Genomic DNA, 14411 nt, shown 5'->3' with positions numbered 1-14411 from the left:
AGTGCTAATAAACAAGTGGGACAGGAGAAGCCTTTCGAAGATGTTTCATGGGGGTCCACGCTCCACCTAGACCTAGCCCCACCTCAATTAGTACAACAGGAAAATCAGAGCTTGCAAGTCTCAGGGTATTAATATGACCACAGAAAAATTAAATCCTCAACTCTCCTTGATGTACCTAATAAAAAGCATAACCTGTAAACAACTGTTGGAAGGTGTATTTTTATTACTTCCTTTCAAGCTAGGACATATCAGCCAATCAATGGATGGCATTTATTAATTTACATTAAACTGTCCTGTTTAAATGTTGCACTGAAGTTATTTTGACATGGGATTGCAAAACCTAGCAGAGCTGCTTCAAATCATGCATTCATTTTTTGACTTCTGGGGGATATGTTAGTAAAGTTCTATCCTTCCAGGGAATGTGTTAGTCAAGGTGCAGCATTCAAGATGTCCAGCGTTTCACAATTTTGTGGATATGAGGTTTAAAAATGAAAATAACAGAGCACCTGGATGGCTCAGTAGGTTAAGCATCTGCCTTCTACTTGGTCACGATCCCAGAGTCCTGGGAATGAGCCCCATATTGGGCTCCCTGCTCTGCAAGGAGCCTGCTTCTCCCTCTCCCTCTGCCATTCCCCCCACTTGTGCTCTCTGGTTCTATCTCTCTGTCAAATAAATAAATAAATAATAAATAAATAAATAAATAAATAAATAAATTCCTAAAAACATAAAATGAAAGAAAATAAAAATGAAAATAACAATGATATATTCTGTAGCACCCAGAACCTGGGATTTGGAGCTGCTTGGCACGAATGATTTATGCATCTGTGATGGTGAGGATCCAGGTCATGCAACCAGTAGTTCTCTCTGGGGCAAGAGAGCTGTCTACTCAGTGTTTCAGTCAAAGAGAAAGATGTGTATGAGCATACTAAAATCCCTTAATTCCTCACTACTGCTCCTTGCAGAGATGTTGAGTGAAAATGAGAGCTGAGTAGCATTGATTTATAGCTTTAGAACAGTTGGGTTGTCCCTCCTGAATTTAATGTGCTTCTTTCTTTTGGAAATACACCAACTGGGCTAAGGCATGTGCCAAGATTACCCTGAATTGGATTGGATTTTTATAGTGCTTTTTACTCTTGCTCTCTCTCAAATGACTAATGAATTTCATTAGCTGTTCTAAAATCACTCCAGGCATGGGAAAAGGCACCCACCAGTACCTGTTATTATGCAGCAGAGTTGTGTTGCACCACGGTGGTAACAGGCCCTATTCTTCTCATAAATATTGAGAGATTTGTTTGATCTACTTCCCCAAATCCACAGCTCTCCTCCAATTTAACTTCACAGCAGAAGAATGGGCTCCTGTCACAAACATAAATGCTTTCTTTCCTCTTCTTATTCTACAATCTCTCAGGGAATGCCACCACAACATCTAAGCTGTGGAGTTGGTAACCCTGCCATCTTAGTAATAACCAAGGCCTTCAAGAACCTTTTAATGCGGTTTGAAGGAGCAGGCTGTCCATGCCTTAGCTAAAGATGCAAAATTCAAGAATACAATAGACTGTTGAAAGGATCTGAATTAATTTCATAATTATAATTCAAAATCAAATGAGTGAAAAAAATGACACTAAAGATCTAAGCATTTGAAAGCATGTAACAATAAAAAGTCAAATGACTAAATTATCAACCTAGATTTTTTCCCAGGACAGAAGTACAGTCTAACCAGGAAACAACCTAGAATGCCCAGCCTTATTTTAGGGGAGTCCAAAATAAAAGGGAGAGTGTGATTATAGATGTTCTACACTGAGATGAACAGAGAGTGTCTTGCACTCTGGAACCAGAATTCCCAGGGTATTAGTTCTGGAACTGCCACTTATGGGCCATGGAATGTTGGACGTGTTCATTAGAATCTCTGTTCCTTAGTTTTCAATCTGTAAAATGGACATCTTAGGAGCAGCTACATTATAGGATTAAATGAGGTAATGTATGTTATACTTTTTAGAATAGCACCGAGCCCATAGTACTAATTACATAAATATTAAGTAGATAACACCTGTGAGTTTAAATTTCCACTAGTCTTGAATTTAAAACACTTGAATTGTAAATTTAATGTGTATAGAGACAAATAGGAGGCACTCAATAAATATTTGTTGAGTAAATAAGTTTATATCTTTTCACCTAGGAATTCCTTTCTGGAGACGCTATTTTAGACAAAGAACTACACATATAAGCCAAGATTTATAAAAAGATGTTTTTGCAATATTATCGTTGGAACAAGATGGAGAAAAAATATTCACCTTAATATAAGAGGGATAGGAAAGGGAGGCAGGATGGTGGAGGCCATATCCCTAAAGTGAAGACACTAGAGCTGCCGCTCAAAAAGAGTGGTTCCTCAAAAAGTTAAAAATAGAACTACACAATGACTCACCAACTGCACTACTAGTTTTCAATCCAAAGTATACAAACATAGTTATCTAAAGGGGCACATGCACCTCAATGTTCATAGCAGCAATGTCCACAACAGCCAAACTATGGAAAGAGCCCAGAAGTCCGTTGATGGACGGATGGATAAAGAAGAAGATTTTATATATATATATATATAATATATAAATATATAAATAAATATATATATATATATATATATATATATCGAGGAGTATTACTCAGTCATCAAAAAGAATTAAATCTTGCCATTTGCAGCTTAACAATAACCCACAGCCCTCGGACCAACTAAATCTTGCCATTTGCAACGACATGGATACAACTAGAAGATATTATGCTAAGTGAAATAAGTCAGTCAGAGAAAGACGAATACCATATGATTTCACTCACATGTGGAATTTAGGAAACAAAACAGATGAACATAGGGGAAGGGAAGGAAAAATAAAATGAGATAAAAACAGGGAGGCAAACCGTAAGAGACTCTTAACAATAGAATACAAAGTGAGAGCTGCTGGAGGGGAAGTTGGCAGGGTTGGGGTAACTGGGTGATGGACATTAAGGAGGGTACTTGATGTAATGAGCACTGGGTGTTATACGCAACTGATAAATCACTAAATTCTACCTCTGAAACTAATAATACAGTAGGTTAACTAAATTGAATTTAGATAAACAGTTTTTAAAAAACAGTGATTGATGTTTTTTAGACTTGTGTGTAGTGGACAGAGGCTTACTGCTGAAATAGGCTTTGGGAAGGACACTGGAAATAGGATATGGGTTAAAATACACTAATGAATGATTGGTCCTTGCCATGGTTTCCTTCTTGCAACTCTTCAATTATTTAGCAAAGGTAGTAACAATATTTTGTAGATGGTTGGCTTTTTGAAGGAAAGTATGAGGAGGCTGGGGTCCATGATCAAGATGTCAAGATGGCAATCGTGGCTACAAAAGGAGAGACAGTGCTTTTAGATGCACACATGTTACAACGTGAAAGTTTGAATCCAAAATACTTGGATTTCTAAGGGATAGTAAGGCCGGATGGACAAGGTGAGCTAAAAATGGGAAACAGTAAATCACTGAGGATAAGGAGTGATTAGGAAATTATGGCACATCCATTCCAAAAAACAATAGATACCCATTATAACTGAGTTTCGGGAAGTTGGTAGTAACAAGCAAAATTGCTTATGTATTGTTGTTAAATAAAAGTAGGAATAAATATTGCACACCAGGATTCAAATTTAAACTTTAAGTTAATCTGAACAAGATCTAAACAATTTAAAGAAAGATTAGAGACATAAATCTAAATAGTGTCAGTTATTATATTTGGATGGGATATGACATTTAGGATTTTGCTATCTGACTTCTCACATTTTCCAAATACTCTCTAATGAACATGTATTGCTTTTGTCATGGTGAAAAAACGAATTTGATCTTTCAAAACTATCATGACTTCATGGAAACACTGGGGAATTATTTGATTTTAAAACTGTTTAGCCTTTGAAGATCCACCAGAGAGGAAACGTAAAAAAGTCACGGCAGGGACTTTACATGGAAGTTCAACCAGTAACAGCTTCAAGTAATTTAAAAAGATATATAAAACACTGGGGGAAGAAGACTAAGGACAATAATTATAGATTATATATGTGGTCCTCGATTCTAACGTCAGAAAAAAGTGAAGAACAATTAGCAATGTATTAGCTAAAGTATTTTGAGCTCTCTAGGGAACCACAGACATCTGCTAAGTTACTTAAGCAGCATTGTGTGTTGGTCATTGTGGCAAATGATTAAAAGTCAGAATCTCTAGTTGGAGGGCCACAGTGTTTTACCTACCAGCCGGGTAACTGGGACAAGGTATTTAAGTTGAGATTGAGTGAGGTTGATTTAAAGGAGCCAAAGGGCAACTTCCTGTTTGTGGCCCTGTTATCATAAGGTCAAGGAGCTGAAGTATGGGAGGGTATTAAGTGAACCACCAAATGCCAGACAAATACAGATTTGCCTTTATTTGAACAGGACTGAAAATTACCCCACATGTTTTACTCAAAATCACAGACCAAAACCAAGTCAAACCAACCAACCAATTAAACTCATTATAGTAATTTATCTTCATGTGCCAGAAATGTTTCTATATTCATATCTAAATTTCCTTAAAAAAAAGCCCATTAATGTCTAGTGATTCTGTGTAAGTAAAAGAAATAATACCATAAAGAAAACACTGAAATTAAAAAAAAAACAAAGGGCAATATCTCCTCTGTGAATCACGTGAATCAAGTCCGACTTTTCTACCCCCAAAGAAAAAAGAAATGAAATCTACCTAATCATGTATATCAGCAAATGAAGGTGACTTTGAAATTCTACCTTTTATTTTCCTTGAGAAACAGCCTAGAAAAAATTTTCATGTATTTATACTTTCAGATTAAAAAAAAAAGGATTACATTTAAAATTAGTATAGTATCAAACCCATTGCCTTTGCAATATAAATACCTAGAGAACAATCAAGTTGTAGACATAGAATTTCTTTCTGTAGCTCAAAGCTTCTTTTCTTTTCTTTTCTTTTTTTTTTCAAAGCTGCATTCATGCAGGTTCAGCTGTCAGCCCTGGGAGTAAATAGGATCGTTAAGAACTAATCAGAAAAAGAGATTGATGGGATGAGGAATGGAGAACCATCATGAAAGTAAATTCTTCATTTTGGGAGGGCACATATTTGTGTTCTAAATTTTAAGTGTAGGGGATCCCTGGGTGGCACAGCGGTTTGGCGCCTGCCTTTGGCCCAGGGCGCTATCCTGGAGACCCGGGATTGAATCCCACGTCGGGCTCCCGGTGCATGGAGCCTGCTTCTCCCTCTGCTTGTGTTTCTGCCTCTCTCTCTCGATCTGTGACTATCATAAATAAATAAAAACTTTAAAAAAAAATAAATTTTAAGTGTAATGAAGGAGCCAGGCCTTGGTTATTCACCACTGGGGTCACTCTAGTTTGTCAATCTGAACTATTCCCTTGGTTCTCCTTTTCAAAAAATCTGATCTTCTCAGGAAACACTCTTATGGAAGAAGATGTTCCTTTGGGCTTTGAGAACTTTTCTATTCTTTCTGTGACATGCACGTTCTCTGTGATGTTTGTTGAGACTTTCTCCATCTTTCTCAATCAGCCTTGTCTTTTCCAGATATCTGAATATTTATTCTAATTTGAATATTCACAACAGAATTAATTTATATCTGAGTGCCTTCTTCAGTTTACAAAACCATTCATTTTGGCTAATGATCCAGGAGAATGAACAAATAACAATTGACATTTACTTCAGGACCAATACAGTAGACTCCATCAAGGCATGACATGACAATTATTTACATATCCTCTTCCCATCTTGGCACAGAGACAAGCAAAGAGCTAACACTGAAGATCCACAGGGTATTTAGAGAAACCCTAAAAAGAATTCCAATCTCAAGATCTCCGCAACAAATTAGAAACAACACAGCTGTTAACTAATTTAAGCGTTATCAAGATAACTGATTAAATTTCTTAGAGGAAATAAAAATACAAACGACACATGGATTCTTGAGACTTTAACTTAATCCAGGACCCTTTGGCCTTAGTGCGATTGGAACAGAACCAACTTCCACACTATTTGTGTTTAAAATAAATGAGAAAATTGGAGAGAGCCCACACAGCTGTATCCATGGCCACAGCTGTCAGCCAGTGGTCGTGTGACAGATTTAATTCAGCCTTTCATCAAAGGGAGTTTCACTGGACAACCTCTCAAATGTTTGAGCTTCAGAAAACAAGACTAGCTTTCCTTACCAAAAAGGAAATGATTAAGTAAGGAATAAGCCATCTTACGCTGACCCTTTAACCTTCTCTCTGTCTTGAAGTACACAGTTTCATGAGAATGGAAAAACACCAGCTAAATCAAAGTTAAGAGCTGTACAGCTGGGCAGGCTCAGATTAAGCTGAATTTGGAAATGGTTCCCTTGGTAACAAAAATGGACATAGATCTCAGAAGAAATCAACCAGGAGTAACTCTTTAAATGTCTTAGTCTATTTCAGTGAAATGAAGCAGGTTAAACCTGGTAATTATAAAGCCCTTTGCAAATATAAAGGAATATAAGTCATCATATTCAACACAAACACTATAGTTAGAAAAATCGGAATAGTCCATCTTATTAACTCTTAATGTCATTAGGAAAACCAAAGACAAAAAATGAGCTTTCTAGGATCTATGATGTAAGGTGTACCTTCAAACTGAATTTAGACCTTTTCAGTCTGATTTTCTTTTTAAGGAAATTTGACCGTATATACCGCTTAGCAGCACATCAAAATTCTCACACTTTTGTACAGCAAATGATAGTAAAAAAAAAAATAAGAGTTGTCACTTTTCCATCTAACGCTGATGCTTGTAAAGGAGTAGAAAATATCCAAGAATATCTGAATCACATTTAATTACATGTCTCATTTAGTTTTCTAGAAACACTTGAAAGATAATAAATATCATTAAAAATACATCACAACCCAATTACAAGTCTGCCTGATAGTGGAGAAATTAATGCCTTAGAGCCAACTGCTAGGAATTTTAGATTAATTTATATGAAACCTGTGATGAAAGCTGCCACTGGCTTAAACTCTGACACTATTTTAATATATAACCGTCACACAAATGAACTTTCAGGGCCAGTGTGAGGAGTGTGTGTGTAAATGTATACATACATAAACACACACAAGCCACACACACAAGAACATAAATAGTTCTGTTAACAATATGCATCCTATATGTTCAATAAATCTCTCTCATTTCCTTTCTTACTTTTGGCTGCTTGAGACTGGATGTGTATAGTAGGCATTTGTTGTTTTCTGACCCAGGCAACACCTGCCCTGCTTTCTTTTTCTTCTTGTACTACTATTTTATCTGCCTCTGTGGACTTCTCTCCCCATCCCCAGTAGGGACAGTCTTAGTGAGTCTTGGTGTCTCCAACTAATAGTCATATGGGACTCTGGCCTCTCTCGAGTCAAGGTTCAGAGTTTTGGGGGGGAGGGGGGGAGTGGCTAAGGTCACATGCCCTAGACCACCAGATAAGAAGGATCCTTTTAATTATCGGACTCACCCACGACCATGATAAGTATTTAACACTTTATCTCACTGAGTTTCCTTCTAAAGCCTAGAAGAGATCATCATTGCTTTATTTTACAGATCCAGACACTTGGATTCTGAGGGTTTCCTCAGTAAGTGGACTGAAGAATTGGTATTTCAACCCAGCTCAGCATGAAAAACCTTCAGTCCTTCCCACTCCACCAGCCAACATTACGGTGTTGCAGGAATAGAAAACAGAAAAGCTTTTTCCCCCCACTGCAGGGAAGCTGCTTGAAACACAGCTATAGCTTTGAGTACCAATATTGCTCGTCCCCCCCTTTTTTTTAATGATTTTATTTATTTATTCATGAGAGAGGCATTGACGTAGAGGGAGAAGCAGGTTCCCTGTGGGGAGCCTGATGCGGGACTCTATCCCAGGACTCCGGGATCACTACCTGAGCCAAAGGCATATGCTCAACCACTGAGCCACCCAGCTGCCCCCCCTCTTTGTGAGTTTTTGCAGTGAAGGACATCTGGAGGCTGATGTGAGGTCACTGGACACCTCATGGAAGGCAGTGGTGGTGAAAGAGGACCGAATGATATTTGTAAGAGGGTAAGGGGGACAAAGAAAAGGGAGTGCAAGGTATATTAAGGAAATGTACATTGAATGCTAGCTAATGATTGTGTCAAAACCCACAATGGAAATTGCCACTAATCTGTACCTTCACAAAAATTTGTGCCATTAGCACCATCTGGGAAATAAAAAGAGCTATTGGGATCATGGTGTTACTTCCTGTCCATTGTGCCATAGCCCTCCCTGACAAATGGTCCACCTCCTGTTCAGATGTAATAAAGGGCATCGTCATGGAGCTGACTGCCACGTTGGCAGTTCTCCTCTACCTTGCTTCTCTCTTGGCTCAACTCTTCTACTCTTGGCAGTTGGTCTTGAAGAAAGTAAGCTCTCTCTTGCTTAAGTTGCAAGCACTTCTGACTCCAATTTGAAAGCATCTTCTCTGAGGCTACCTGGCACATGGAGGGACTGCTCCCCCTTGCTATGGCCACACTCAGAGTCCTCTGCCTAGCTTCTTGGGTCAGATCAAGTTTCAGTTTACACTTCTCTATTTCCATGATCAGGTTGAAATCAGATCTCCCCCATTACTCCAGCTTTTTTGCTCTCTCCAACCGTCCATTTATAGCTCCCAGCTCTACTTTCCATTGCTTCAACCTAGAATCAGTCCCATTTCATTGTTACGTGCCCCCACTATCCTGGGACCCTTGCCTGTGCTTCCTTTCAGCTAATTGGCTCATTATGAAATAGCTCAAATAGGTAATTGTGAATGTTTGTGTAAAATGAAGAGCAACAGTAGGAAGGCAGCACAGATGACCAGGGAGGAAGAAGGCTGTTCACATAAACGTGGAAGAAAAGATTAAAAATGTACTTATAAGACAGTAGCACGTTTTGTAAAATAATGTGTATGAGAGATATGTTAAAGATGCTCAGATTAGATTCTCTTTCTATAGCTTTCACTTTTCTAATGAATGGCTAATAGGCTAATAAGAAAGGGGAGGGAAATAATTTTCATGTGTATCCAAAGTTTTCTCAAATACTTTTGAATCCTGCAGATTAATGATCCACACGCCAAAACAGCTTAAAAATAACAACCTGGGGATCCCTGGGTGGGGCAGCGGTTTGGCACCTGCCTTTGGCCCAGGGCGTGATCCTGGAGACCCGGGATCGAGTCCCACATCGGGCTCCCTGCATGGAGCCTGCTTCTCCCTCTGCCTGTGTCTCTGCCTCTTTCTCTCTCTCTCTGTGACTATCATAAATAAATAAATTTTAAAAAAATTAAAAAAAAAATAACAACCTGAATTTATTTAAGTGAATTTTGCATTTTTTCCTGGTGCGACATATGATTGATATAATAATTCAACTTAATCATGTATTTAATCTTTCTAAATTAGGATATGTAACTTACAGAGGAAGCTCTTCTTTTTACTGACTTCCTATGCACCAGAGATCAACTGAACGATTGGTTAAAAAAATAAAAAAATAAAAATAGACAAGCAGTTTTTAAAAAATCAACCACAGAGTACCAAAAGCACTCCAAAAATTCAGAGAAGTAGTTCTACTTGATGATCTAACAAGTAAGTTTCATTTTGCTTGAACTTCTCTTAAAATGCAATTGCTCTCTCTTACAGTATATTGACTGTGACAAGTGGATTAAAATATATGAAGCCCTTTCTTAGCACACTTGAAAACTGGATTAATAAGGGAAACTTCCAAAACAATAAAAAATTCCAACTGAATCAAATAGACAGCTTCAAACGGTATCTGAAGGAAATGGAATAAACAGAATTGTTGGTCTGCGTCATGAGAGTATCAATTTTGGGTTGTATGCCTTGTAGGAAGTCACTGTGCTCTGGTTAAGCATTCCAGATACTATGGAATGAAACCATTTCTAAATCTTCCTTAGAACAATAAATGGTTTGTTGAATTCAAAATCCACATGATCACAACAAAAACAGATAATCTATCATAATTATCTGCAGCAGTCATTATTTCTCCTTTCACTACACTATGAGGATGTATCCAAAATGCCCAACACATGAAGACAAGGCCTTGCTTCTCCCTTATCTCCTATCAAAAGTTATCTCTGAAGCTTGTCAAGAGGCATTGGTTTAGTTTTAGAAAGATTAGATAATCGTGCTTTGGAAAGTCCAGACTGGTTTTGAGTGCTTTAGCCAAGGTGTGCAGATAAAAACAACAGCAACAACAACAACAACAAAACACAAGGCCTTTCTAAGGTAAAACCTATCAACACATAGGGCCATCTGGGACCACCTGAGTGCTCATCTTGATGCAATTCAGTTTTGTTTCCTGAGTGCCTCTGTCAGCTTTTTGCAAGGCTCCTGGAAGGAAGGTGTCATCTCTACAATCTGGTGGCTTTACTGTCACAGTCACTGAAAAGACTCATTATTCCTCATTATCCTTCTTCCTTGCCCTTGGAAATAAAGATACTTGGTTTTACTAATATGACATAACACTTGTTACTCCTCACTTTTGACAGTGTTCAAATCTTCGAGGTGACCATGATCCATGAATCAAACTGAATTCCAATAAACAATCTTAAGACAGACAGGTATTGCTATGAACAATATCTGGAAGAGTAAACTAAGGTTCAGAGTGATTTCAGTAATCCACCCAAGGTCATCCGGGCAGTAGGTGAGACGGAGGTCAGATAGGATGATCTCTAGCACTCTAATGTTTTCCCTTCTTGGGATTCTCTCTCTCTCTCTCTCTCTCTCTCTCTCTTTTTCTCTCTTATTTTTTTAAATAAAAATCACATCACCGTGTAATACTTATGACGGATTGAGCAATCCCCTGCTCCACAGAGGAGCCAACCTGGGAAAGAAGATAGGCCTATCTCAGGAAGACCAAGGCAGCAGCAGTAGCAGGGAGTCCCCAGTGCCTTCCACAGAAGAAAGCTAATCACCGTATGAATGATCTTAATTAAATGTGAATGCATAGTTACTGAATGCTGTGGGAAAACTCTCTCCTTACTGGCTGCTTTTCCCACTGTGCTCAGTAGCAATACCTTCAAATTCAATTAAGATAATTCCTAGAGTGATCAGCTTCATTATATGGGGAGACACTGGGGACTGTCCTAATGCCAGGATGTATGTGTGGTCCGTGTGAGATAGACATGTTCTTCTCCTGCCTGCTGTCTCCTTTCCATGTCACAAGAAAAGTCAATCTCACACTGACATCATCTGTGTAACCTCTAAATGCCACTGAGAGAAAGGCAACTGGGAAATTCTATTTTTTGGACTGTTCTAAAGGTTAAAATAATCCCGAACCAATCATGCTTTTCAAACACTTATACTCTTTAACAGGCTCATGGTAAACAACTGACGAGGTGCTTGTGAGCCAGCAGACAAGACCACAACTGGAGACCCTCCTGAGGATCAGGAGGTTGGTTTTAGGACTCTGCATATTCCAGTTATGAAATGCTGGGTGGGGTGACATGGGAAGAAGGTTGAAGGACTTATTCGCCTGTGTTTCCCAGTGGGAGACATATGTCACCGAGATACAGACAGAAACCAATCAAACAGCAACATGGCACCAGTCCTACAAGCCAGACCTCTGATATGATCTGTTCACATTAAATATCCACCAAATACACGGTAAATATAAAAACAACCACTACCACTTAAGATATAATATTCCTTTACCTGACTCTGGCCTATCAGGGGCTAAGTGACTATTCACTACTTTGATTATTCATATTCATTGAATGACTATTCATAAATAATCATTACATTACACTATCATATATGTAATTTTTTAAAAGTCCCTCTGTTTCTAAAGATGTTTATATGAACAAGAAGTCTTAATCCCTAGAGCAGGGGTTCTCAATGGGGGCAATCACCCTCCCTGCCCCAGGGGCCATTTGGCAATGTTTAGAGATATTTTTGATTGTCACAGTTGGGGAGCGAATGTCTGCAATAGAGGCCAAGGATATTTGTTAAACAACTCACAATGCCCAGGACAGCGTGGCACAAGAAACAAGTCTTGGATCTGAAATGGCAATAGTGTTCAGGTTGAGAACCCCTGCCCTGAAGAAAGCAAGTAAACGCTGAGCCACTCTGTAAAATGAACGTTTTTTTAAGAAGAGCCCCCCCACCCCCACCCCGATCATGGGGGCATAGCCACTTATCATATAACATGGGCTTTCCACATTACATGTGAGTCACTGATGCCCTCCGGCAAGAGGCTCTGACATTCAGTCATGGTAGTTCTTACAGACAGACATCTAGAATTCTATAAAAATGTACACTTTTGCAGAGCACTTATTTTGTTTGCAAACAATAATAAGGCAGAAACTTTTTTAATCGGAAACAAACCAAGCCTTTTTAACTTTTAAAACTTACTATTTTTTACTTTCTTACTTGGCTCATTTAATCCAATATTTATTTACACTTTCTTTCATAATTTGGCCTGTTCTTTCTAAGAATTTTAAAACAAATGAGTGATATGCAATCAAAATAGAACAGCAATTAAAAAAACAACCCCACAATTATATACAAGTCATAAACTGAGGTCTTAATTGAGGTGATAGCAGGCTTTCTTTAAAAAATGAAAATATTCTAGTAATACTCTAGTAATAGTTAAACTACTTAACTCCCCTTTCAATATGTTTTAAGATAATGGTGTAAATAATTTGAAAATAATGATGTAAGTAAAAGAGGATATTTATGTGCCAAATAGAATCTTCTGTTCCATGTAGGACCTTGCCCAGAGGCTCTGTGAGAACACCACCCAGGGATAATCTCTCTTTTTTTAAGTATTGAAGAAAAGATGAGAAACAAACATGGACATCAGGATACCTACAGAGCTAAATTTGTGGATTTCTTCTTGATTTGTTCTCCTCACTGTTCTTCTCTTCTTTCGAAATTCACTGGACTCCCGTTTAAAAACCTTTCCTCTGAAGCTCATTGTATCCTGTTACTTGAGTCTCTGAGTTGCAAAATAGTTAAAAACACCAATTTTGTTAAACACCTTCCTTCTGAAGCTTCACCAGGCTGAAGACAACCTCCTCTGGTAAAAGGGGAAATGCTCATGCTACATTAATATAACTCAACAGAAAGCAAAAGAAAACCAGCAAGTACCGCTTCCTGTCACTACCAGCTGTTGTGATACGCTCTTGTGCATAGATCTTCCCTAATCACCTAGTGGTAAGACAAAAACACTATATGGCTTTGGACATCTAAGAGAAATTGCTCATAGCTAAATAAAAAATGTGATGTAAAATCACCCATGGAACCAAGTCAAGATTGAATTACAGAGCTGATTTAGGGCTCCATGACTGCCACCGAAACAGCCACCAAACATTATCATCCTGTCTGGATCCCAAAGGAAAACTTCCATAATATACCTGGGTCTGAGAAGTCTGTGTCAAGCAGTTGCTCATACAAGTGTATATTAAGTGCATCGACTTCCAAGATGATCACTTAGGCCACAAGGAGAAATTAGAATTCCATTCATATTAGTTAGCTAAATAAATTTTTTTAAATTTTTAAAATTTTTTTAGTTTATTTATGATAGTCACACACAGAGAGAGAGAGAGAGAGAGGCAGAGACACAGGCAGAGGGAGAAGCAGGCTCCATGCACTGGGAGCCCGACGTGGGATTCGATCCTGGGTCTCCAGGATCGCGCCCTGGGCCAAAGCCAGGCGCTAAACCACTGCGCCACCCAGGGATCCCTAGTTAGCTAAATAAATTGTACTCTACTACTATTTAAGATAATAGATATTGACACAGACACCTTGATTCCGTATACCAAATGGTTACAAACAGTCCAATAGTTAATTCCCTAAATTGTACTCACTTTCTCTGGGGGCAATTCAGAAGTGCAACTCCCCCTTCAAACCCACCTGAATTCTCCCTCCCATTTTATTCTTCTCCATGACACTTACTAGCATGTGACAATAATATACATTTAACTTATTTATGTGACTTATGATTGGTCTTCTTGCACTCAACTCTATGCTCCCTAAGAGAGAGAATCTTTTCTGTTTCAAGCACCATGTCTTTGGTGATGACAACAGTATTCGGCATCCAGAAGTTTCTCAGTAACTGTTACGTTTAATGAAAGAAAAAATAAAGGACTGGGGCGCCTGGGTGGCTCAGTCAGTTAAGTGTCTGCCTTTAGCTCGAGTCATGATCTCAGGGTTCTGGGCTAGAGCTTCTGCTCAGTGGGGAGTCTGCTTCTCTTTCTTCCTCTGCTGCTCCCCCCACCCCACCACCTGCTCATGCCTTTTGGCTGTTTCTTTCTCTCTTTCAAATAAAGAAATAAAATCTTTATTAAAAAAAAAGAAAAGAAAAAAAATGAGGGACTTACATTTATTATGCTTAACGATG

At 38.5% G+C, this 14411-nt stretch overlaps 1 protein-coding gene across 4 annotated transcripts in view; it reads right to left on the bottom strand.

The window, feature by feature from the left end:
- Positions 1-14411, bottom strand: part of DOCK10 (dedicator of cytokinesis 10) — a 200373-nt gene that overhangs the window by 149641 nt on the left and 36321 nt on the right. For 2 of the 4 annotated variants that reach the window (XM_055300088.1, XM_055300089.1), the window contains exon 1: positions 12882-13052. The exons of the other annotated variants lie outside the window; for them this stretch is intronic. In XM_055300088.1, the coding sequence (XP_055156063.1) occupies positions 12882-12986 (105 nt within the window). In that variant the 5' untranslated portion in view covers positions 12987-13052. Of the gene's footprint in view, positions 1-12881; positions 13053-14411 lie in introns of those variants that run through there. 4 annotated transcript variants of the gene reach the window in all.

This window comes from Nyctereutes procyonoides, unplaced genomic scaffold, assembly GCF_905146905.1.
Source record: "Nyctereutes procyonoides isolate TBG_1078 unplaced genomic scaffold, NYPRO_anot_genome, whole genome shotgun sequence".
NCBI classification, from domain to species: domain Eukaryota; kingdom Metazoa; phylum Chordata; class Mammalia; order Carnivora; family Canidae; genus Nyctereutes; species Nyctereutes procyonoides.
Note: the sequence above shows the minus strand (reverse complement) of the source record. Positions and strands in the feature narration are given on the sequence as shown.